Source organism: Rousettus aegyptiacus, unplaced genomic scaffold (assembly GCF_014176215.1).
Source record: "Rousettus aegyptiacus isolate mRouAeg1 unplaced genomic scaffold, mRouAeg1.p scaffold_m13_p_13, whole genome shotgun sequence".
Lineage (NCBI taxonomy): Eukaryota > Metazoa > Chordata > Mammalia > Chiroptera > Pteropodidae > Rousettus > Rousettus aegyptiacus.
In genome coordinates this window covers 56,950,360-56,977,262 of record NW_023416288.1, presented here as the reverse complement: position 1 = coordinate 56,977,262, position 26,903 = coordinate 56,950,360, and the positions used below count along the sequence as shown (strand labels likewise).

Sequence of the window (26,903 nt, the reverse complement as noted above, 5' to 3'; positions counted from 1 at the left end):
CAAAAGAGCCAAAAATGTGCGGGGCGGTGAACGCTGAACACCACAAAAGTGTCCTGGGGGGTAAAACGAGGCAGGAGGGAGAGGGTAAGGAAGATGGTTGAGAGGAGCTGAAAAGCAGGAGCGGCTGGGGGGAGCTCGGCCGGAATCCCTCGCATCCTCCTCTCTCCACCCCATCCCCGTGGGGGCCGGGAGCTCCCTTCCCCCTCCCTTCTCTTTTCAACCCTCCAAACGCCCGAAGTCCAGTTTTTCATAAACGATGTAAGCAGCATGCCGTTGAATCTGAGAGAAGATGTCCCAAAGAAGACGCAGGAGGGGAAAAAAAAAATGCAAGACTCCTCCGGCTTTCAGAGCGCCCCAGGCCCCTCATGTCCCTCCCCCCCTGCACCGCCCCCACCTCAGCCAGGTCTGAATGAGCCTTTAGAAGAGAAATGTGCTGTGGAATGCGGTGTCTGGGGGACAGGCTCCCACGACACCCGTTCAGTGGGGCGTCCTCCTGACCCCACTGCTCACCACACATGCCCAGAGAACAGGGCAAAGCAGGAGGGACAGAGGGGCTGACTGGAGATTAAGGACACAGTAAACAAACAGGACACATTGTTCCCCTAGTGCACCCCGAAAAGGGCCCCGATTCCTCAGAAGCCTTCTCACTGAAGGTGTCTTTGTAGTTAGGTCTTCGAGGCAGGTTTTAAGCGTTTATAACACATGGAGCCACAGGAAAGACTTGAACCAAATTTTTTTAAAAAAACAAAAAACTAAAACTTCAAGAGATTTGCAGCCTTCTAGATGAGGAGTGTCCCTTTGGATCTCTGTCAAAAAGGTGTGTGTTTGTTTGTTTTTAATTTACATAAGTTCAAACAGATCAGACCTGTCCACTGCAAATCAGATGCTAATTTACATAAAAATACAGTGCTATCATCTGGACTCTACCCCCAAATGCCAGCCTCATGCAGGCCTCTCAGAAAACGTGGTCTTCTTTGTCAGACGGAGGGAATGCCGGTCATCATCATTATTGAATTAGGAGAGACTATTTTTCTGAGTGAAGATCGCATTGAGAAAATCATTACAGAGTAGAAAAGGGTCACGTTTTCCATATACTTGTCCCTGACTTCAAGAACACTACAATTTAAAGCAGTTTCTATAATTTAAAAGACACCAACGGTTTTGCAGAGAAAGTTTCGATCCCAAAACACACAGGTTAATACAAATTGTCATCAGCAACTAAAGATATTAAAACAAACAATAAAAATGGTTGAGCTGAAGTGCTGAGCTCTTAAGGAACCTGGTGAATTAGGCCGATTATGTCAGAAGATTTCACATCCATATCCTTGAATAAATAGAAATAACGAGATCGATGCTAAGCATGAAATTGACAATGCCTGTCAGGTTGATAAATACTAATTGCAATAAAAATCAACTGCGATTTAGTTTCCATTATCTGACTCTATCGCTAGAAATTTAAGAAGTGCTATCCATCGAAAAGGCAATGACCCTTGGACTGTAGAGAATAATAAGACTTTATTTTCAAATGGAAGAGCTGGGTTGTGCATCGTTATCTCCACCGTCTATCTCAGGTATCTCCTGGCCAATCAGAGATGCCAGACCCAGAGGGTACAGGATGCCACCTGTGACCACGGTATCTGTTTGCCTGTGCATGGAGTTGGGGTGATAACAGGAATCTGAGGTTTTTTTCTCATTAGCATAAATACTAAACCAACTGATTTATAAAATCTAACAACAACAACAACAACAAAAAACCTGGAAAAATAAGTGCCCTCCCTCCCAGAAATTAATACATTTCTCGATAGAGAGTGCTGTATCATGTGACTCACTCTTTGCAGGAAAAAAAAAAAAAAAGACACTGAGGGTTGAAGAGAAAGCACTTTAGTACTGGAATGTCTGGCTTTGGTCAAAGCGCTAGGAGACTAACGTGCCAGGCCAATTTCGTGCCAGGCAAACGACGCCTGTGCTGGCCCACAGGCGGTGTTAGAAACTCCAGACCCCGTGAGCTCGGGCCGCCGGGGTTTTAGAGGCGCTATTATTTACGGCTGTGGAAGAAAGAGTGGCAGGGGAAGAGCAAGTCTGCCGCATCCGAGTTACGTCCTCTCGGGGCAGCATCACTCATGGTCCTGGGGAGACTCGAATGAGGAGATGGTTTTCGGTTTTGTTTGGGTATAAGTATGTCTCCAATACTGCATGGGATATACTTATGCTAAAAAAAAAAAAAAGCGTGTTGGTGGCGGGGGTGGGGGGGAGTTGCCCTAGTTTAAGAACTTACAAAGTTAAAGAATTATTGTTGCTAAGCAACCTTTGGATTCAGAACCATGAAAAATATAAAAGCAGGGCTCCGGGGGATTTTAGATGAGTGGATATTCAGATAATGAGAAGATATGCTAATTAGTTTCAATTGAAGAAGATGGAGAGTAAGGGAGGGTGGTAGATTAAATACTCCTTCCACAAAGCAGTGGGTGCGCCTCCCTATCTCCTGAGTGTGAGGCCGACTCTGTAGTTGTAGCTCGTTGTAGCTAACAGAATGCTGCAGAACTATCCGATCTGGCCCCATGACATCTGGAAGCTTCCATTGCTACTCTACTGGAACTCTAGGATCATGAAGAAGCCTGGGATAAAAGACCAAGTACGGAGAAAGGCTCAGGCGTCCTGGCCACTCCAGCCATCCCAGCTGAGGGCCCCAAACACGTGACAGCTGATATTCAATACGGACCCAGTCAGAATGGCAGCTCACTGCAGCCTCATGAGCGAGACTAAGCAAAGCACCAGCAAGTAACTGACACCGAGAGGATCCTGGATGGAAGGGTAATGCTTGTTCTTCTGGACAGGTGAAGAGAGACACAGGTTCCTAAACTGTGTTATCACTCAAAAGGTGGCTCACCCGAGTCCGGAGAGGGCATGTGGGTATTAAACAGCCTAACAGTATGCAAACACGCACTCAATCACATTGGGCTAAAGGACAAACTAGGAAGAAAGGATCGAGAATGATCAAGAGAATGGCAACTAGGAGCTAATGGCAAATAAAGTGACAGTAGATATCTAAAGGTCACTTCTAATATGAGAAAAATAACCAGAGAAGCTTTGTGACTTCATGCACTGTCACTGGGGCTGGGTTTTAACATCTGGTTCTGCTTCTCACAGCTAGAGTGTGTGCGTGGGGGAGGGAGGCAGCAAGGAGAAATTATGCCACCATTGCTTTTGCAAATCTTGTCCAAAGAGGACTGCTTTTAACCACAATGAGATGCCATCTCACACCTGTTAGAATAGCTATAGTCAACAGGACAAGTAATAACAAATGTTGGAGAGGATGAGGAGAAAAAGGAACCCTCATACACTGCTGGTGGGACTGAAAATTGGTACAGTCGCTATGGAAAGCAGTATGGAGGTTCCTCAAAAAACTAAGAACTGATCTACCATATGATCCAGCAATCCCTCTGCTGGGCATTTACCCCGAAGACTTGAAAACCCAAATCCGAAAAGATGTTTGCAGTGGCGAGGGGAACAGGAGGAGGATGGCGCATGCCCCACACGGAGCACCGAGGGGACAGCTTACCCACCTGGGCCTTCCGGGGCTGTGGACAGCTGTGGGATTGCCCAACCCGACCCACAAGGGAGAAAGAAATCCTCTGATGACCAACATCCTACTGCCCTTTCCATTTCCTAAACCACTCTTTCCACCCTGAGGCCAAGGCTTCAAGCAAACTCTTCACGGTGAGAAGGTATTAAAGACAAAGCAGGTGAGTCTCATGTGACTGACAGTCTAAGACCTACCTTACGAGGTCCTTGTCAAGATTCGATGATAAAATGTATTTGGTATCAGCATCTGGCATATAACATGTGCTTGATAAATGGTAAGTTGTGTTATCTACTTGTGGCTTTACAATAGGACTTAAATCACCTATATACAACTGTTACAAATTTAATTATGCATGTGATTATATTTTTTCTTTAGCCTGAAATTGCTTGAAAACAGTGACTGTGTTTTATTTTCGTGTGTGTGCTGGTCTATAACAGGTAGTTCCTATTAAGTACTCCAAATATTTGTTGAATAACTGAATGATCAAACAAACGAATGAATGAATGAATGAAATAAGACATTTGCTGAAATGAAAAAGAAGAGCAAAAAGGAATATGAATGTCTACGAATTAATATGCTTCTCATTTACAGCCTGAATTTGGATGCCCAGAGGGAGGCTACAGGCTCACTTCTAGGGCTCACAGAGAATCTTCCAGGATCTCCATCACAGCTAGAGACGATCCCTCTCCTCCTCCCTCCAAAACAGCCAATCTAGGCAGATTTTTCTCCTTTATTCCTGTTCTTTATCTTAAAAACACTATAAACATGGGAGGCTGAAAGGAAGAATTAAGATTTAGTAATCGTCATGTGTGTTTATGCCTCTACAGGGCTATTCGAGGGAGATGCTAAACTACATGGCTGCTTCTAAAAGATGTTCTAACACCAAATCAGACACACAGGTAGGACGTGCCTAGGAGGTGAGCATGGCCTGCCGCAGAGGACAGAAAACTACTAGACGCTTCCAAAGAGAACAAAGTATGACTTGAGCCGAAAAGTTGAAAGCAGTCCCTCTGAGCGAAAATAAATAAATATATACATACATATAAAAAAAAAATACACTCATTAATCCTCAGAATGATCAGCTATGAATATGGATTAGGTACCTGGTCCCAACTGCCAAACAAAAAAGCTCTTCCCTAAACAATAAGGCACATTATGCCAGGCTGCATTGGTTTTTGTCTTTTATCTTTTAATTAACCAGTCCCCAAATGCTCTGCAAAGACCTTGATATGAAAACTATCTCTTGGGCAGAGGACCTGAACACAAACACTTCTCCCTAGAGGACATACAAATGGCTAACAACTATATGAAAAGATACTGAACATCACTAGCTATTAGGGAAATGTAAATCGAAACCACAATGAGATACCATTTCACAACTGTTAGAATAGCTATAATCAACAGGACAAGTAATAATACATGTTGGAGAGGATATGAAGAAAAAGGAACCCTCATACACTGCTGGTGGGACTGCAGATTGATACAGCCACTGTAGAAATAGTATGGAGGGTCCTCAAAAAACTAAGAATTGATCTACCATATAATCCAGCGATCCCTCTACTGGGTATTTACCCCAAAGACTTGAAAACCTATATCTGAAAATATATTTGCATACCAATGTTCATAGCAGCATTATTCACGGTGGCCAGGACATGGAAGCGACCGAAGTGTCCTATGTTAGATGACTGGCTAAAGAAGCTGCGGTACATATATACAATGGAATATTACTCAGCAACACAAAGAGATGAAACACTGCCATTTGTGACAACCTGCATGGACCATGAGATAATCCTGCTAAGCGAAATAAGCCAGACAGAAAAAGTTGAAAATCACATGATATCACTTATATGTGGGATATAAACCTAAAAGCAACAATGGACAGGACAAACAAACAGAGACTCATGGACATGGACTATAGACTAGTGGTTACCAGGGTGAGGGAGGGGGGAGGTAGACCAGGTAAATGAGGTCAACAGAAAGAAATCTAACCATGGCAGGTGAAAACACAGTGTCAATATCTATATGCCTTACTGCTAAAGGGTACAGCTGACACTTACTGGATTTCATTAACCAATGTCGCCATAATAAACAAACAAATAAATGAACTAATATAAAATAAATAAATAAAATAAAATAAAATAGAAATAAATAAAATAAAATAAATAAAATAAAATAAAGAAAAGAAAAGAAAAGAAAAAGAAAAAAAAATAAAAGAAAACTATCTCCAGGAATTGAGTGATTAAGCTTCCGGTATGGGACAGTGGCCTGCACTCCGAGCCGCCTCGGCTAAGCAGAGGGAGTCAGCTGACAGTTGCAGAGCGTCCCCACCATTCCGAAGATGAAGGTCAACTCGGATTCCCAGACGCGAGCTCCTCTGTTCGCTGCGCGGACTCACCGTGGTCAAGGATGTACTTCACGATCTCCCCGTTGCCGGTTTTGGCCGCGTGGTGAAGGAGTGAGCAGCGGTCTGGGCCCTGAATTAGCAGGCTGCCCCCGTTTTTATAGCTTTCTATTAGCTGAAAAAGAGACATAGGAAAAGAAGCTCAGGCCGAGTCCGGAACAAGGAGCATGGCTAACCGGTGACGAAATAAGAGTAATGCAGCAAACGACAAATGCTTCCAGCCGCAGAGGACGCAGAGAAAAGTCGGCGAGGTGAAGTAACCTCCCTTGATGGTGCTCTCGCTCTGACAGATGGCCCGCGTCTCGCTGACTCTGGGGAGGGCATGTGGCTGTTGAACGGCCTCAGGAAACTGAAACACACTAAAGCACTTTTGTTTTCTCTCTGACTTTTATTTTCATTTTCTGGGTGCTGGTCCCTGTCTCAAGGGAGTGGAGGGTAGCGAGAAGAGAATAACCACTTTCCTGTGTCGGCCCAGCTTTTTTCTTGAGTAAAAGAATAATTACGGCTACGGGCAGGACTAGCTTGGGTCTGGTTGCTAAGCGCCTTTCCTGTCCTTTCGTTTTCTTCTTCAATTTCTAATGAACCTAGCTAAGAAATATAGAAGCTGCTCCCAATTTTCCTGTCGGGTCACCGCTTATGGGCACAAAGCATACACAGGCACACACGAGTATGGCTCCCTTCTTCAGCCAGCTCTGCGCCCCAGCCTGCGCGCCTGTCATTAATCATCCAGCACCTACCCGACGAGGAGAGAGATCATCTGGGGGATGAGAACCAAAAGGATTCAGAGAACATAGTAGTAGAAACCTAAAATGCCTAAAATGTGAGAACAGCCTAGAAAAAAAACAAAAGTTTGCAGCCTGAGAATAAGGTGGCTAAATGAGGATATAGCTAACTTCATGAAATATTAAACATTACAGAAAGTGTAAATGGGTCCTTATTCTCCGAACTGCAGTATATCAAAACAAGAAGAGCCTTCTGGAGCTTCGAAAAGGTAATTTTAGGACAAATAAGAATCAAATTACCCAGCAGGTAATAAGCAAAAGGGATGTGTCTACCACCAAGAAGTCAGATGGCATGACATTATTAAAAAAATCAAGCATCTCATAAGGTCAGAGGGAGTAAACTCACAGTTCATGCTCTCGCTCAGACACAACTATAGAACTGCCACGTGTCGGACGCCAGAGAAACAAAGATGAAGACGACTCAGTGAGCGGCCTCAAAGACCTCTCACTCCATGGGGGAGATGGCTGGATCAAGGATCATACAGGCATGGGGGGTGGGGACCATGTGGAGCTATCCCAGGGCACCAGGAAAGAGTGAAGTAGGGGACAGAAAAAGTCATGGAAGACATCCTAGAAAAGAGACCAAAAAGGAGGAGTCGGACAGAAGTAAGGAACAGACAAGGATTTTTATACCTACACTGGAGCAACAGGACAGGAGGAAGCAGCTAATTGTCTCCCCCCCACATCTAAGAGAATCCTGTTCTGTTGAACTGCATTGTCTTACAGTACCCTGATCCATCTGCTGCCTCGATTTTGACACTTCTTGGTGTTTTTAGTCACTGTGAACATGAAGTCAGTCCACAGGCATCTTATGCAGCCCAGCTGTACACAGGTGACTCGCGACAGCCCTCAAACTGAGGTGGCTCCTGCAGTCTTCTGTCCTCTGCTTCTTCCCTCTTTCATGCATGTACACAAGCACACACGCGCGCGCGCGCACACACACACACACACACACAGCCAGTTTAATATTTAATATTTGCTGCGCTTTCTACATGGAATATAAAAATGAAAGAAGATGGAGAAGAAGAAAGAAAAGGGGAAGAAAATACTTGGAAGGGAAAAGAAAGAAAAAAAAGTAAGAAAGAAAAAGAGTGAAATAAGACCTCTAAGCCCCTATATTTCAGCTCTCAGTAAACAAGGTGTCATTACATAATTTCTCAGTCTTTTAGGAAATAATTACAACAGAAGATGTAATAAGATAGCTGACTGAATATAGCGATTTCCCATATCTCGAATGATTCTCTGTAAAGCACAAACAATTTGTGGTTATATACCCAGGGACCTGGAAAAGTTTGTTGCCTAGACTAAAAATATATACAAAATAAACTGAAAAGGTTTCCGACGTACAGTAGTTTCCAAACGTTCTGGCTGAGGAGGGCTGCAAAAGCCGGGCTCAGAGCTCATGCAGGTCTTTATTGCACAGAATCTACCATAAGGCCTTGCAGGGAGTGCAGGAGAGCGTACTGGTTCAACCCACTGCTGGTAAATGGCATTGAACTCACAAGCTGAACTCACTGCTCAGAGGGCACGCTGCTCTCGTGGGTCACGAGTCCTAGCAACACTACGACCTGGACAATGGCACAGGCACCCTTCCCAGGATTATGTGTCTAAAGATGGCAGTTTATTAAGATGCTGGCAACCTTCTCACACCATTCGTTTCCTGCGAGTAACCTGTTAAAAACGTAGCACAGAGGTTTCTCGGTTGATTCAACAGACGTGCTTCAAGAGAAGTTGCATAAGGCGCAGTGCTTCTCAGCTTTCTTTTAAGGCGTTTAGTTTCTTATCTGCTATGGTACCATACTCCGCAGCTGATAAGTAAGACATAGCCTCTGCCCCTGGGGCAGGTCAATGCCAGTGTGGGTTATACAGGGACATTCGGGTGGTCCTAAGACCCGGTACCTGAAAAGGACATGGAGGCCAATGATAACTTTTGGAATAGTCACAGACTATATTATACATTTGCATCTGCACTACGTTTAGCTATTTAAAAAAAAAAAAAAAACAGAGCCTAACACTATGTTACTAGAGTAGCTACCATTTTTGAGTCCCTTTTATGTAATAGGAACATTCTTAAGAGCTTTACAAGTATTGTTACATTCAATCCTCGCAATGAAGCAAAGACAGATGCAATACTATTATTTTATTTTATAGATGAAGAAACTGAGGCACAGCGAGAATTCGAAGATTACACAAAGTCACAGATATAGTGAATGGCACAGCCAAGATCTGAACCCGGGCAACCTGACTTCAGAATCTGCACTCTATCGAGAGGAATCAGAGACCAACTTCCTTCACTCTGAACCAGAATTCACCAGAAACATAAGCACAAATTAAAACGTTCAAGGCGGATCAGACGGAGTATCTTCTTTTGGTTTACTGCGAGTGAGCCCCCAAATACCAAACTCTAACAATACTGAAAAACACACGCTCTGGCCTGGAGAATGTATTTCTGGGCGTTGTCCAGGTAATTCTTACAGATTTGAAGACCTGTCTGTGAAGAAGTCTTTAAACTCTAACATCGGCTTCTGGAGAGCAGGAATTCCAGGCACTGCGAACCCTGTCTCCTGGGGACATGCAGTCCATTTCCACTAGTTAAGGTAAATTGCACGGTGCTCTTGCAGAAACGTTTCACTGTCAGGAAACGTGAAGATGTGAAAACTCTCACACTCTCTGTTCAATTCTCAAAAGAGCATCCTTCCTCTTTCTACTCAGCCAGCACGGGCAGGGGGTTTGGTAAATGATACATGGGATCATGAAAATTTGGTGCAAAATGATGTCGATTTACAGTTCTTAAAGAATCACCAACAGTTTGGGTAGGAAGATTTCTTACCTTCATAAGATCACCAGCTATTACTGCCTGCAAAATTGCTGTGAAAGACAAAAGAGAGATGTCTCATTAGTAGAAGACCCTCTCCTTAAAATGTTACAAAGGGCTGGATCCATATTTTGCAGAAATAGTCTACATTTGGGGCAGGAGCCAGGGAAGGAGAAGCATGCCAACGGTTGAACTTGGAACAGACTAAGGCCTTCTCTTCGGCCCTTCCCTATGCAGGCACCCATCCCGTGTATCATTCTCGAGCCTACCCAAGCCCCCTCTAGCCCTGGTATGGCAGAGAACGTGAAAACCTGGAGTCACAAGGAGTGGGTTCAGATCCTAATTCTGACACTTATAAGCTGTGGAACACTGGGCAAATCCCTCTAAGCCTCAGTTTCCACATCTGTAAAAGAGCAAGTCTAAATCTCATTGGACTGCTGAAAGATTAATTAAATCACATAAATGTTCCTAACTCATCTACTGTAGCTAATCATGATTGGTTTTGCTCCCTTCTTTCCAGTTCCTTCCACTTTGTCCTCTTGGGGTTCATGTAATCACCAGCAATTTGTGTGTGTGTGTGTGTGTGTGTGTGTGTTGCAATAATACGTGAATACCTTCTGCTATGGAAATAAAGAGGACCAGAGATAATATAGAAGAAATAAGCATATTTTAATTATGTTCTGAAGAAAACAACTAATGTGCTTAGCATCTAATTCACTGATGACTCTTATGAAAAGAACTTTAGCAGTCTTAGGCAACCAAAACTATTCGTGATAATATGCAGCCTTAGGAGAAAAAAACACAAGTGCACGTCCATGTCCTGTGGGGTATAGAAGAAAAATGAGAAAATATGACAGATAAAAAAGGAAAAGAATATATGACAATCATGAGTGTCTAATGACAACTATGGCTTCTAAAGGGATCACATGCATTAGGGCGGAAACAGTCCCCTTCGAGAAATATTTACCTAGATTCTGAAACTAGACACAAATAGATTTACTTTCGGCTTACACATCACAAAAGGTTAGAAGAAAATAATTTATTTTTCAAAGTGTCATTTTATCGATTTTGTTTGAGTAGTCTCTCATACGGAGTTAGCCAAAAAACGCAGTATCATGCATCCAAGCATCCAAGTACATGGAGCCCTTGCCTGTCCCTGAGCAAAGTGCTCCCACCTTTTACATGGGACATCTCCTGGCCCCGGGGTACCCAACGCAAAGGACTACGGGTACATGAACCTCATTCACCAGCCAGGGACTCAGCACCTTCCTCCCGACCAGAGGAGAAGCCTTGGAGGCCTGTGGAAACGATGAGGCTGCCCGGGCGTGGGAGGAAGAAGGATGAAGAAAGAAGAATAGAGGAAAAAGGAGAACAGGAAAGAGAGGGAAGAATGTTTCGTTTCCAAAACAAGCTGTAAGCAATATACTCTTTTCATCTCCCTACGGCTTCTGGCGCGGTGCTTTGTACACAGTCCATGCACAACAGTTAGTCGCGGAGCTGAGGGGAAAAGAAAGCAAAGGGAGAAAGGGAGTCAGAGGGGAGAGAAAGAAAAATAACGGAGAGGGAATGAATAGGACGGTCTATGCCGAGAGAACCTCAGGAAACAAGCATCTTGCTCTTGTTATAAATGGAGACACTGGGGTTCGGAGTAAAGCGATGGCTCCCTTGGGGCACAGAGCCGGCAGCGGCCTAGTCGCACCAGGACGCAGGTCGCTGTGTCCGCTCCGGGTCTCTGTCCAGTGTCTTCTACGAGTTCACTGCGCAGAGCCCCGCGAGGCTCCGTGAGGCCCATAGAAAATGCAGGAAACTAGTCTTTAGAGGTTTGCAGGCTTCCGGTGTCGTGAAAGGCCCTGAACTGGAGTCTCATTCTCATCTCTGAGATTTACCAGACACAGAAATTTAAGAAGTCGGTCCAACTTTTTGAAACAGTTTTCTTATTTGTGAAATAAGGCATACGTATGTGAAAAAGACATACGGCCGCTTCAGAAAGAGCCTAGCAAAAGGGTGAAAATGGTGTGTGGGGTCAAGCAGACATCTCTGTTCATACAGTGCGTATGGGATGGGCGCCTAGGGTGGGCGCCAGGAGGGAGGCGCTGAACACTGAGAGGTGAACCCTACATCAGAGGGCAGAGGGAGAGGCAGGAGAGGAATTAGCAGTCACCGGTTGGTCGGGGAGAAGAAATCAGTTTGGACTTTCATGCTACAGGATGTTCTCTTTGCTAAAGTAGAATATTCGCATTAGGGAAGAAAAAAGCTTGGGAAATTGCCTGAGGGTGTGGTTAATGCTGAGCTCGAAACTCACACATGCATAGAGCCTGTGTTTTCGAGATCATATTCAAACTTCTCCTGGAAATTAAAAGAAAAAAAGAGAGAGAAAGAAAAAGAGAAAGAAAGAATAAAGGAAAGAAAGAAAAAAACGAATTCGTTAATGTAAAGCACTTGTGTAATAAAATTCGGTGCATTTAGGTAATGAATCAAGACAATGAAGGAATTCCCCAGGATGGAGTCCATTTAAGGAACACTAAAAGTAAAAGGAAAGAAAGGAGGGAGGGAGAAAGGAAAGGAGGAAGGAGGAAGGAGGAAGGAAGGAAGGAAGGAAGGAAGGAAGGAAGGAAGGAAGGAAGGAAGGAAGGAAGGAGGAAGGAGAAAGGAAGGGAGGAAGGAAGGAAGGAAGAAAGGAAGGAAGGAAGGAGGAAGGAGAAAGGAAGGGAGGAAGGAAAAAAGAAGCTGGAGGAAATTTTATTGGCTAAACTGTGGAGTTCAAAGAAGGGTTCTTGGAGGAGGTAAGGTTTAAGCCAACTCTTCCACGATAAGTGGGACCAATTACCAAAGAAAGTTTGGAATATCTTAGGAAGATGAAGGCAGGCTAGGAAGAAAAACATGGAAGTTCAAAGTCATGGTGTCTGAAGGAACCTGCCAGGAGCTGTGTGCTATCACACTGGAGGTAGAGCGTGTTCCCAGGCCAGGCATTGCAATGTCCCAGGGTCACTCCAGTGAGTGCCTCTTACGTAAAGATAAGGCACTTGGACTTTCACCCTGCAGGTGATGACAAGCCATTGAAGAGTTAAAAGTAAACCAGAGGAGCATCTAATGTCCGTATGATTCTGCTCCCCGCTCCCAGAAACAGTTATGAGCTGCTCCCCGATCATTTTCTCCAGATTGCCCCTATTATAGCCTCTTTCAATTTCTACCCCAGACTCACGCACAGCATTGTGATTTATGTTTGTTCGTTTCCAACAGCCTCCAGCTTAAAGTCCCCATGAACAGGTAGATGATCATATAACAGAATCATAACCACGAATAATTTCCAATTGTACTGGAGATGGAAAGCATGAATATTTATTTTTAAGCTGAGCAATCCACCCAAGGGTAGCTATTATGCAAACATTATTAGGCACAAGGCCTACTTCTCTCTCCTGATTAATGTCCTTCCCTGTGACTAGTGTTGTTTAAGACTTCCTCTGCATAAAGAGAGCCTGAATCCATTAGTCTTCGACTCCAGATAATAACCTTCTGAAAGATCGAGCTTCAAAACAAATAATGAGTTGTTATGATTACAGCGTTATCCCTTATTATTCCTTGAGCTCTGAGTTTGCCTTCTTGTTTTTCCAAAACTCCTTCCCACTTAGGAAGTCATGCTCCCGATTTCAGAGAAGCAGAGGAAGTCACACTGCTGATGGAACATAGAGGTTATTGAGGAGATAAATAATAACTTTCCCAGGTAATTAAATCCCATAAACATATACAGTTAGACAGGAATGTAAGAGGGTGGATTAACTGAGAAGTCAGTGGTCTTTAGAGGTTAGAAGTTGAATCATTAGTTCCCATGGAACAGTTTGTTTTTTCTTCGGTGCTATGTCTCCCAATAAACCTCTGTCCAGTCAACATCCTGAGACAGAAAGCTGGGCCTGAGAAGTCAAGGCTGCCAGAAAGAAATTGCCATCTTCCTTCCCAGCTTCTCTTTCTGAGGCCTGGATTCCAAATGGCCTCGGACATCTGTGCATGGGAGAAAAAAAATGGCTCCTTTCGCTCGGGATCAGGATAGGGCTGCTGGCTGGCCCTCCTGCTCCTGCCATACTGGGCCTTTGCTGAGAATGTGAGGAGACAAGCCGTACAGAATACACTCCATCCTGGCTGGGAACCGACATTTTGGCAAGAAGTCCAAATTAGGAAGGGATATATTGTAATTGAGTCTAGAGTCAGAAGGCCTAAGTTTAAGTCCTGCGAGCGTCATGAACTAGCTGTGACCTTGGGCACGTTACCAAGCTTTGGATCTCTTATGAGGAAAATGAAGGAAAATCGGTTCTTTTGAGATTCTGCCTTGTAAATAAGCTCAAGCAATAGAGAATTTGACTGTTATAGTTTTCCATGTTGGACACCATGGAATACTGATGTTTATAACCCCATACACAGAAAAAGAACCATTTTGCAGCTATAAAATGAGAAAGTTAGACTAAGGCCAATTATAGCTTTAGAATTTGGCAGATGACTACTACCATAGGGATAGTTTAAGTTTGTGATTTTTACTTTGCAGATGAAAATATTTAAGAAAAAAATACACAGAACTTGGAAAAGCCAAATATATGTTTGTAATTCTCAATAAATCAATGGAAATAATATTACATAAAATATTGAGCACTCAGCACTTAAGTCTATTAAAAAGTTTAATCATTCACGTTATGTAATTTTTAAATTAATATTATATTGCCAAATTATTTGTCTTCTGCTAATGATAGCAGTCATCTAAATCTTTTTTTAGTAATTGCGGGGAAAAAAAAACATGACAGTAAAAATAAAACCTGTTGAACAAAGAGGGGCTCGAGGAGACCTAGGTGGAAAAAAATCAGTGGATTCGCTGAGAATCATAAATATATATCTGACTTTGCCAAGTTCTGCATACTTTTTACTTCCAAGTATTTCCTTGGCAAAGCAAGAATCACAACAAAAACTGCCCCTTCAGAGTGGTCACGTGCCACCTTGCAGAACCATTATTTGGCCTTTGTCTAAACCTTTCTGTTCATAGATGAGGAAATTGGGCCGTGAGAAATGACTTGACTTTTCCAAGGTCACACAGATCGTTAGAATCCAGCTGAGAAACAGAGGGACTTTTACTTCTTTGTTTTTTTGTTTCTTTCATGTTTACTTTTATTTTATTGCCTCTAACCCTTAGGTCAGAGTTTTTTCCACCACATGATTTCTCCTGGGTTTAACTTGGAGCAGGGTGGGCAAAAGTTCAAACAAATGACCCCAGATCAAAGTTTCACGAATGCCTCACATACAAAATGAAGTTAAGTCAATTTATGGCTTTAAGAGAAACTCTTTTTATGCCAAAGAAGACGCTGTTCGGCTCACAGGTCTCTTGATCTGACGATCATCACCGGAGTCTTTCCTTTATTCAAAGTCACTTCTAGCTTGCCACCAGGGAACTTGCACTGTCAGCTGCCCAAGCGCCCGCTTCTCTGACATTCATATTTTTGCATAGCTTTTCCTTAGCAGAAGCATTGTCCAATTTTTCTGCTTTCTGAGCAGCCAGCCATGGTACACGAGCAACAAACTATGAAGGCTCAGGTCCCCAAAACGGAATTGAGTTTAATCGTAAAATGCGGCAAAGGTGATCTAACTCACATTTAACGGTATGGATAACCCCTGTGATTATGCTAATTAGGCATAAGAGAGAAGCGGCTCATAAAAATGACTGTAATTAATATTATTTTACATAGTCACCCTGAACAAGTCCAAGATGAGGTGAGGGAAAGGAGGAATTAAAAATTTCCGAAGACCTCTGCATTTTTAATCTAGGCCCAGAGATTTTAATTGATAATAAGATACATGCCAAGTTATCTGTTAATAACAATAATAGGTAAAATACTGAGAGTTTTGAATAATATATAGTAGGACAGATTCAAGATTATTCTTATGACACATGAATTTATATCAGTTCTCTGGTTTGTATTGCAAACCATTCCAAAACATAGTGACTTTAAACACAACAGTGACTTATTCTGTTCGAAAACCTGCAGTTTGGGTTGGCTTCAGCAGAAATTGCTTGGCTCTGTCCCACTTGGCATCAGCTGGGACAGCTCCACTGAAAACTAAAAGATCCACTTTCGAGATGATGACAGGTGACTGGTAACTGAGTGCTGGCTTTGGCTGGGAGCTTTGATTTCTCTCATGTGAGCTTGCATGGGCTGCTTGGGCTTCCTCCTAAAATGGTGACTGGATTTTAAAAGAGACCTTTCCAAGGAGAGCCCAGTAGAGGTCGGTCACCTGGCCTTGGAGATCATATACTGTCATTTCTGCTGTCGTCTCGAGTTTACCTATCTTCGAGGAGAAAGGACACCAATCCCATTTCTTTTCAATGGAAAGAGTGGCAAAGTCATATTGAAGAAGAATTTGTGGAATGGGTGGTAACGTGGTGGTTGTTTTTGTAAAGCACACTATGTCTCATCGTACATGTGCGATTATGGGGTCCATTGGGTCAGCAGGTTGGTATTGATTTTTAGAGAGCATTGGGAAATGGCCATGAACAATATAGCCTTTGTTACCTGTGTCACCTATGAGAATGTATTCTGCATACAGTATCATCTGTTTTATGCCATGAGTATCTCAGTAGAAAAATAAAAAAGGCTTGAGAACTGCCTATCTGAAGGACCGGCTTTTGTAGAACTGAATTAGGAATTCTATCTAAAAGGGGTTCAAGCCAAAAAATCCCTTTAATAATCAGATATGAGAGAACAAACTTCTTGCCTGGATGCAGAGAGGAGGGGACACTCAGTGAACTCTAGTCCTATATCCCTCACGCTCTGCTACCAGCTTCTCCTCCATCACTGAAATGCGAAGAGCAGGGTGCACAGTGCACATATCACATGTCTTAGGATCATCTTATCATCTCATCACCATGGGGATGAATCCATCGGAGGCATCTAAAGGCCACTGAAGGCTGCAACGGTCTAATATTCAAACACCACCTGTGCCGAATCTCTCTTAGAGCGTGTAATCATAGATGGGAGGCATAAATAGGTTTTGCTTCTCTCTAATGACGGTTAATCCTCAAATTTCAATTAGTCCCTGCTAATTGAAATGAATGGATGTATGTATATGGGATCTTTTCATCTGCTGTAGCAATCCTTTCGAAGTAACTATTAGCATGGAAGAGGTTTCCTGTTTGGAGAAAAAACAAACAGCCCCAACCCACTGTGCTCTTCTGGCAGAAAAACTCCACCTTGCTGCCAGAGGACCAGGACATGCTCCCTTCAGAAACAGTTAGTTCCCACTCCCTTTGTTCACCACTGGAATTAGCTATGAACAGTGCAGGCACCAGATGTCTCTCCCAAGCATCTCATTTGTCTGTGGTTGTGAAATTGTTCTCTGGTTGTTTCCCATCTCTATGTCCCATCTCTGCAATTAAGCCACAAGCACAAGGACCAGGTTTCTGTTATATTTTTTCTTTTTGTTTGAACCAGACTCCATCTTTCCCTGAAAACTCTATAGTACAGGAAGTATATAAAGTACTTAACAAGTACGTGGCTGATACTTGTGGCCTGTGATTCGAATGGCTATCATTTCAATACTCTTTGAACCCTGGTCAAGGAAGACGGTCCAGGGAGGGAATGGACGAAAGTCCCCTTTACTGGTTCCTATGGGCAGCCAATTTTGGAGGTGGAGATATTTTTTAACCTCTTTTGTATCTAATGGTGTTTAGCAGATGCACTAAAACACCATTGCAACTATCTTAACAGACTAGAAATGTTGATATTTTGGGTCAAATCGGGGCCGTATACTAAGCATGATACATATTACTTTCTAGGACATTAGTAGCAAACCTTGAATCAGTATTTAAAATTTTTTCATGGGTTAATTAAATTTCTTTGAGCATTGGGTTAGTGTAGACAAGTTCACGGGTTAGGGGGCCAATTGAGTTCATACTCTTCCGCAGTCACGGTACGTTGCTCTCAGCCGGTTGTGTAAAATTTCTGCCAACAGTCACGAGGGGGGCCAGAAAGATTCATGAAAACATCTTGAGAATTTATACAACTCGAAATTAATGTTTTCTCAAGTGATTATATATTATCATCTTTGGATGTAGTAGGTCAACTTTTTTTTTTTCTTTTTACATAATACCACCTTCAAAAGTAATATCTAACTCTTTCCTAAAACTAGAAAAATATAAGTTCATTTTTAGCATCAATATCACAGAATCCCATCAACTTTTTTTTTTTTTTCAATAAATGTTAAGCTTTCGCCAACAGGAAGGATTTTTCGCATTTGTAAAGGGTTTTAATCTGATTATACCTTACTAAATTCATGAACCCAAAATAATTACAGTACACATAACACTCTTTCCCCTTAATATATGAATAAAGTAATACCTATTATAATGCTTAGCACATTGTAAACTGCTTCAGCAATGTAAGATATTAAACAAAAAAATTCTAGTATTCTCCAAAAGTCCTTCATCCCCAGAATGTTGAGAGAAATTCATTGAGATCGATGAACTTTATTTTTGCTTGCCTGGCTTTTGGATGATGAAGCTCTAATCCTGAGAGGGTAAGAGAATTGGAAGAACTAATAAATAAGGCGCTTATTAGCCTCACAGATGAGCGAAAAGTGCCAAGTAGAAGAGAAGATACTGCTGGCCTCAGCACCTCATGACTTTCGCAGAAGGTCTCAGAAGGTCTCAGAGATAGCATCAGGGCCTCTGGCTTCATTCCCTCCCTCAAGATCAGACCACATACCCCTTGGGATAGGTCTCCTTGAATTCATTTGATGTATTTTAGTAGCGTCCTTCAGGACCCCTCAAAGGAACTTAGGTTGAAAAAGTGTGCTCATATCTCATTCGGTGATATCTTGCAAGCAGAACTTGGCCTGAAAGTGATAGATGGTTATTGGTTTTAACCGAACATCAAGACTGCATGGGAAATGGTGTTTAAGGCCAGGATCCAACTGCAAATAAATGTGTTCTGAAGCTGAAAAATATGATAGGTTTACGGGTCGTCCGGTCATCAGGATGCAGGTTAAGCACCTTATCGTTGCCTAGCAGCAGGCTGACCACTCTGTAACATGAGAGGTCTTCTTAACTGAGAAGAAAAGATTTAGCCCAAACTAAATGGGAACAAAAGGAAAGCCAAGGAAGAGTTAATAAAACACAGGTCACTTTCAGGAACGTACTCCAGAAATATATGCACGTAGTAAAAGTATAAAATTTAAAAAAAATAAAATTTGTAGAGCCTGCCTTCACTTATGTGTGTAAAAGTAGACAAGATAATTTGTATTTTCAATTAAGTTATGCTAGAACGCTACTTTTGAACCTTGCTCATAACATCAGTGTACACCAGATATTAATTAGAAGCATAGGAAAATTAAGCATTTTATTTTGGAGAAACTAAAAGGAAGTTCTAACTTTCACTTCAGCATTATGCTGAATTGAGTCAACAATATTGCACCTTAGAAGCAAGAACTATAAAGTAATCACTTTGTTCTTAAGCTTACTCAAGAGATAGAAAATAGATAGGCTTCGGTACCTAAGTAAATTTTCAACAACATTTATCACACAGCAGATTTTGCTGTCCAGTTGCTGGGAAGAGAAATATAATCAAGACTAAACCTGCGTTTTCCTCAGCAATTCACATACTCTTAAGAAAGAAAAGTAAGAGTATCTTTAAAGTAATGTGCATATTTACACATCCAAATGTAGCCCCTGAATGCTAAAGAAATAGGTGATGTTGAAATGGCTTCCCAGGGAAGTTGTAAGAAATTGTTCAAAAAGGGAAGATTTGTATCGACGAGATGGGAGGAGAGTTTTCTGTGGAGAAACCAGCCAGCATGGCGGCATGGAGGAAGACATGCTATTCAGTTTCACTTGATAAAGAGGGATGTCTAAAATGGGGGCAGGAGAAATGAGTCAGGAAGAGAGGAAAGTGGGGGGCACAGGTAGAACATCTCCCAAGACTCAGAGAGTGAAGTGAGGCCAAAGACTTTTTTTTTATTTGTAATGTCAATGAAAATCACTCAGCAACACCATTTGCAGAATACATCCTCGGTCAAGGCTTTCATCCTCTTCCTTGAAGATCAAATCAGCTCAAATATAGAGAAGAAAGATCACTGGGAAATCGGATGCTTGAAGAAGAAAGACCCGGGGGGAGGGCGGCATGCTTTCTGAGAATGAGAAGAAGCCCACAGGGTTAGTCAGGGAAGATACGAGGACCTGATGGGGAAGAGTCAGAGAAACAGAGCCAACGGCTACCAAAACAGTATGGTTTAAATGACCTTTTTGCTTTCTTCTAAAAATACCACTCCAGGTTGTTTTTGCAAGGGCTGAAATAATTGCCTCCACTTACCTGGGTGAAAGGGGCAATGGAAATGTCACCAGACTGAGTAAAATCGAGTGGATTCTGGCTGATTACAAATCTCCTTTTCAATAAGCCACGGGGCTTTGCTTTGTCAGGAGAAAAGGTAGAAGCTACATAATAGAATGGTAATGCATTTCGCTACTCGTTAAAGAAAGCTACCAGCGTGGAAGCAGCCTGCAGCATTTATACACTCGCCGCCGAGTTGATTTCCTTTCTTTTCAGAAGGTGCAGGGTGAGGTGTGGAAATAGCCGTGCTGGTTGTCACTGCAAGCAGAAATAACAGACCGGTCTGCAGGAACCCGTGTGCGTGCCCCCAGAGAGAGCAGGGCATTCGTGTTTCCAAAATACCTTTCCAAAACTGAAGACGGTATTTTTCATTTTTTGTTAATGTGTTTCATTGCCCAGGATTCTTTCTGGGCTCAGAGGCTTTGAGTCTATACAGAGTAGAAGAAGCCCAGCAATCTTTTTTTTTTTTTTTTTTTAATTCTATATACTTAAGCCACTTTTATCTTCAAAGAAGAGGGTGACAGTCTTGACCAAGGATGTATTCTGCCGATGGTGTTGCTGGATGAAGAGACCAAGCCTGAGAGGAGTGGCCTGCCTAGGATCATCCAGCTTGCCGAGGACAGAGATGGGGTGGGTAGGGGGCGGGCGGCGCCTGGCTCACTCCTCTCCAAGACCAAGGTTCTCGTCCTTGCCCGACCCTACCCTCTCGGCTCAAGTGACCATTTTCCCAGAATGATACACGTCATTCTCTGCCCATTGGGCTGTAGCCTGAAGGAAATATTTAGTTCCAGGAATCTCAGGAAACAAAAGGCTTGAGTAAGTTCATAAGTCCATGCAAATAGGGTATACCAGGTTCTGTGTATGGAGAAACATATTCCCGTGTTGGTTATTTGACACCGATGGCTTCTCTTGTTCTCTCTTGCACTTTTACTGTCTTGCTCTGTCCCTTCCTCTCGCTCATAGTCTTTGGCTAACTATGTGCTAGGTACAGAGCTCAAGGCTTTACCTACAGGATCTAATTTAATATTCACGATAAATCGACTAGACATGAGCTGTTATTGTCATTATGCCCATTTTAAGGATGGAAAAACCGAGGCTTAGTGAGGTTAAGTCATTTGCTCCAGGCCACATAGCTAATACATAGTAAATCCAAGATGTAAACCCAGCATGGGAAAGACCCACTAGAGACTCTGCCTTCCTTCTTTGACAGAATAGACTGCCAAACAGTGCTACGGCGTCACGAGGTGGTGACATGCGGTCTCCTCTTTCCAACAGTCCCAGGCATGCCCAGAAAGATGCAGTTTTATAGTTGTCCCCGTGGCCCATACTCTTCTGCCCCTGCAGGAGGAAGGTGCAGGTAACAGAGATGCAGCGCTGGGGGAAGGAAGTGCCGTGGTGATGAACGGCTTCCAGGTGTCATGCGGAGTTGTACGGGAAGAGATGCATGTCGCATGAAGCTGCGGAAGTCGCTCCTTAAAATTTTGGGCGCCCAAAATGGACCCGGAAAATGAGAAATGACATAGAAGGCTGGCAAAAAGAGGAAGCGTTTAGTTGACTTGGATATTTTGTAAAAGAGCTGATGAATATTTTCACAGTTCTATCCAGGTCAGCACGGGCTTAAGCAGCTATGAGAGACAGCCCGGGCAAAGGAAAAACACCCAGAAAAAAAGCTTCCAGGACACAGGAACACATTCGTGGAAGTAGCATATCCAGGACTAACCTTCTGGCAACCAATTTACAAGTAACGACACAGTCTAATACTTTGCAACTGGCGATCATGATAAGACATGCTTACGCTGATATCACGACAAGGGACAACCAGTCGCCAGTGCCTATGGTTCTTGCCTTAAAGCGAGCCTTAGGTGGGGAGTACTGGAAAAAGAGTTTTCATTGGATATTAGCATTTCTGGTCAAGTCGAAAACAGACAAGCAGAGCAACAATTGTCCTCGCGTGAGGACTATGTGACAATCAGTTCAGTAAGCCGGCCTAGTGCCCTGGTTGCATGGCACTAATGTAACCCAGATCACATCACTTCATCCAGTAAAATCTTAGACATGTGAAGCACAATTGGATTCTTCATTTCTGCTTTCATAGGTGACTACATAGGGACCAAGTCAGCCATTTCTCGTTCCCTTTTTAAACACTTATCTACAGCACGAGTAACTTAACTGGTAGGAATGAAATCTACGATAACTGTCAGAAAAATCCATGACACATGTTACTTGACGACCTCTCCTATCCATCCACTTAAAAGCAAACCAGGAAGTTAGCTTTCCTCTCTTCCTCTCTTTTTTTCTGTTACTTTCTTATTTTGCAATGTTTGAACTACTTTAACGTAAATAATCTCTGAGGCCCAAGGCAATCGAAAGCAAAACTGTAGGTAAATCTAAGTAAAGAGTACCCCCCCACACACACACATGCATCTATAATAAGGCTTCAAAAGATAATTAGATAATTATCACCAGCAAAGCATTCCATGCAACCAAAAGAATCAAAGGATTATATGGTTACAATCAACAGAGAGAGTTAATAAAGGAGAATGAAAGAGAATAATAGGGTCAGGACTTGGATAAAGTGATATAACCTGATTTTGGAAAGCTTAGGGGCTTTTTTTTTGTTCTATTTGCTTGTTCTGTTTTATTTTGTTTTTTAATCAGCAGTGATTGTCTGTTTTCCTAGGATTTGTGAAAGAAGACTAGCCAAGAAAAAGCATGCTGTCATTTACTCCTTTCCTTTCACAGAGCCTTTGGGGAGCACCCAGTGAGACCACCATAAAAGGCCATCTTTTCAGCACATCAGTAATTGAATTTCTTTGGAAAAGGACCAGAACTAACCTATCTCCTACAGCATGGAACCGTGTTAACGAGGCTACGATGCAATTCAATGATGTGTATTGAAAGTTTCTGTTTTCCAAAACCACATACTGCAGTAAATGTAGCAGTGAGACTTCTATGGAGGGAAACAATTCTGTGCCAGGCTACAGCACAGAATGGGGCGACATCTCTATTCATGGGGCTTAGGGTTCAATAAGAAGGGCAACACCACCCACAGGGGAAAAACTGGAATACACTCAAAAACAAAAACAAAAACAAAAAACGGTAAGTGAATAGGGAAGGAGAAATCACGGGCATTTGAGTTGTCAGGAAAATCCATCATTGTTTGTCCTGAGAATCCATGGAAGTGGTTCCAAGACACGGGAATTAATGAGGGCCGAGGAGGGACTTAAATGAAGGACAATGAAAGTGGTGCGCCACAGAGACGGCAGGAGCTGATACTGACCCAATGGCTCAGTGAGTACGAGGAAGAAGGGATCTGGAGAGGCGCCCACAAGCAGGGAGCGGAAAGAGTTCACTAAAGCAACATGAGCTGAACCAGGGTGAGGAAGAGCCTCAAAAGAGAGTTTGAATCTGATTAAAAAGCCAATAGGGGATTCCCTAGTCAGAAACTGAACATGGGGCAAAAACAAACACTCTAGCTATTTTTGCAGTAGCCAGCCTAAAGTCATTGCAACATGGCATCCCGTGATGGCCAAGATGAAAAGCACCTCCTAGTAAGGTAATAAAGATCTACAGATGCTTCCATCTGTATCATCAGCCAAGTTTACTCATCACATTTTGTTAATTAATAGTTAATAGAAAATAAAAGAAAAAAAATTAACTTTTTTAATTGAGTCTATTATTCTGGTCACAATAATTGCCTTTTTTATTGTGATTTTCCTTAAGGAAATGGCTACCTTTCAAGAATTCTACCTTCTTAAAGAATAAGTGCTATCGATAGGAAATGAGATCCTTGTTTTCTTGATTAAGGAAGTATGGGAAGGTAGCAGAAATGAATCAAGAATATATCTTAGAATTCTTCTGTGCCAAGGGTACTGCTCACTGATATGAAAAAAAAAATACTCATAGTTAATAATCAATTCCCACTCAATAACTATGAGGTCTCCACTTAACAGAAATAATTTCCTATTACATCAGCTCAAATCTCAGCAATGCTATTGACAGACAGTACAGAGGAGTGGCCGAGAATAGGATCTGGGTCCAAGTTTAAATGCTAGTTCTAACCCTTAAGCTATTCATGTGACCTTGACCAAGTTACCTAATAGGTTGTGCCTCAGTTTCCCCATCTGTAAAATGAGAACGATAGTAGAACTATGATTGTTGTGGAGAATAAACAGGTGCGAAACATTTAGGGTAGCTGGTTAAGTATATAATATTTTGGTGTGACCTTAAAAAAGTTATTTAACCTCTCTAGGGCTCAACAGAATATACCTTATGACATTGCCTGGCACTTACTAAGTTTTAATAAGTGCTGACTTTTTTTTTTTAATGTGTAAATACACATAAGAGTATATTATGTTAAATAATTTTAAAGGAGTAGTTGAAACTATTTTGCTATAATACAAGGACTCAAACCATTAATTCCCTCAACCTTAGTTTCTCAAAAATCAATTATTCTTTCAAAAAGTTTTTCAATTTCAGGAGCCATCATAGACATTTTCAAAGAATATAACTCTCAAGATGTTTGACTTTTATATAGTAAGAGGAATAAGGTACACTAAACTTCTATAATAATTTAAACAATTAAAATGCTGGATTAAAAAAAAAAATCCAGAAATAGGGCAAGATGGTCGCAATAGTTGCTGAATTACTGAATCTCCACATACAGAGAAACAGAGAAACTATGTAGAAGAACCAAAATATGAGGTCAACATTTAAAACAAAACAAGGTAACGCGGGATCCTTTGAAACCTCAGAATTACAAGTGGCTGGACAGAAGCCACCGACAGCCGAAAGACCTGCATTCCATCAGCGTCTGCGCAGAAAGCGTAGGGAGGCAGTGAGGCAGCCTATGGCCTCAAAATGGCCAAGCAGTGTTCGCTGAACAGAACTGTGAGCCAACAGGAGAACAGCTACAAAAACCGTCAGAAGATTTTTCCCATCTCCACAGCCAAAGAGTGCAAGGGCCCCCAGCAAGGACTAACGTACACAGAGCATTGTATGCCTGTGAAGTCTTAAAACGGGTCATCTTGAACTCCCCTTGAGACAGAGCCCAAGCTTAGGGTATACGTCTGTGACCAGAATATACACTGAGCAGGACAGAGACCACCGGAGGAAAGGAAAGAGATTTGGATTAGAAGTGAGGACAGGGGTCAAAGCCAATAGTCTAAGAAAGCAAGTAACCACATTTTTAACAGCACACAAAATTGACAGAAAGGAGAGCTCTCAGAAGCAAACTGAAATATGCTTCCTTTAAAAAAAATTCAGATAAACTAATTTTAAATAAAAAGAGCAAAAGAAAAACCTCATAAAATTATTTTAAAGGAAAAAATAAGAAACAGAATAACATTCCTATAGATGGTGAAAATATACCATAGAATTACCAAAAAAAAGTAGCATACTATTTCAAATGAGTTTAAAAACATTAGTAAAGTGATATATGATATAGAAAAATAGGATGAATCAGAATTAGAATAATTCAGAAATGAGGTGATATAATTCAACAAAGTACTAGAAATTAAAAAAAATCATTTGGCAAATAAAGACTAAATTAGAAGGAACACAGGAACAAATAAGTTCAACCAATAAAGCCTTAAGAAAAGCAGAAGAAATTTTTAAAAATCGAAAAGAAATAAGAGATAAAAAGAATGTGAGAGCAAAAGGCACATGTTGAAGATAGGCAAAGAAGGTAAAATAATCATATAAAATGAGTTCTTGAAGGAGAAAACCAGAACAAAGCAGTAGAATGAACACTTAATTCATGAACATTGTTCTGAAATTTAAAAAATTTAAACTAAGCATTTAGTGCGTCATAGATCTGAGAACATTAATGTCTCAAAAATGATCTACGCCAAGGCGTTTTTTTGTTTGTTTGTTTGTTTTGTAAAAGGACTGAACATTGAAGGAAAAGAAAATATCCTTTGGGTATCTAGACAAAAATAAACAACTTTTATGAGGAGAATAATATCATCAAACAGAATGCTTTATGCCAGGAGAAAATGGAATATTTAAGAGATCAAGGAAAGAACATGCGACTTGATTTCAGTATGCAGCACGACTAATTTTCAAGGGGCCCAAATGAACTGCTATCATATGAAAGAACTCAGCAAATAATGTTCTCAGAATATTTTCCTAAAGAATCTTTAAGAGAATGAGATTCAGACAATCAAAATAGAGAGACTTCAACACAATGAAAATGAAAAGGAAGCGATAACCTCCTATCTCACAGAAATTAAGCAGATAGCAAGAAAATTTTATAAAAAAATAGTTATGTCAATAAATGAAAAAATGGATGAATTAAATTTTTTAATGAAAATGAATTCCTTAAAAAATAGTTACCAATTTTTTAATCCAAGGGGAAATAGAAAATTTGGCTAGTCCCATAAGCATTAAAGAATATAAACCTGTAATTGAAGTTTTTCCCACAAAGAAAATGCCAGCCCTAGACGATTTTACTGATGGGATAATCCAAGATATTCCAGAAATAGATAATCAAGTGTTATATAGTTTTCCAGAGATTACAATAAGAGAAAACACTTTCAAATTCATTTTGTAAAGCTAAGAATATTACACAAACACTATACAATTTAAAAAATTAAAGGCAGATCGCACTCATGAACGTAGATGTAAAAATCCTAATCAGAATATTAGCAACCTGAAACTAGTGTTAAGGAGATTAAATATAATAACCAACAATCAATCAGAACTCATCTCATGCATATAATAATAATTTTTATTAGAAAATCAATTAATCTACTTCGATAAAGGTGAAGTGTATATATGTGTGTGTATATATATGTATGTAAAGGTGTGATATATGTATTTATATATATAACAAATAAGTCAGACAGAGAAAGACAAATATCAGATGGTCTCACTTACATATGGATTCTGAAGAAAAAAAAAAAAGAACAAACAAAACAAAACAAAACAAAAACAAACTCTTAGAAACAAAGACCAAATGGATGGT

General features: G+C 41.5%; 1 protein-coding gene across 11 annotated transcripts in view; it reads right to left on the bottom strand.

The window, feature by feature from the left end:
* Window positions 1–26,903, bottom strand: part of DGKI (diacylglycerol kinase iota) — a 367,036-nt gene that overhangs the window by 11,684 nt on the left and 328,449 nt on the right. For 10 of the 11 annotated variants that reach the window (XM_036230859.1, XM_036230852.1, XM_016122880.2 and 7 more), the window contains 2 exons: window positions 9,597–9,634; window positions 5,979–6,099 (listed from right to left, as the gene is read on the bottom strand). In XM_036230859.1, coding sequence (XP_036086752.1) covers window positions 5,979–6,099; window positions 9,597–9,634 — 159 coding nt within the window. Of the gene's footprint in view, window positions 1–5,978; window positions 6,100–9,596; window positions 9,635–26,903 lie in introns of those variants that run through there. The other variant, XM_036230861.1, reaches the window with a different exon arrangement.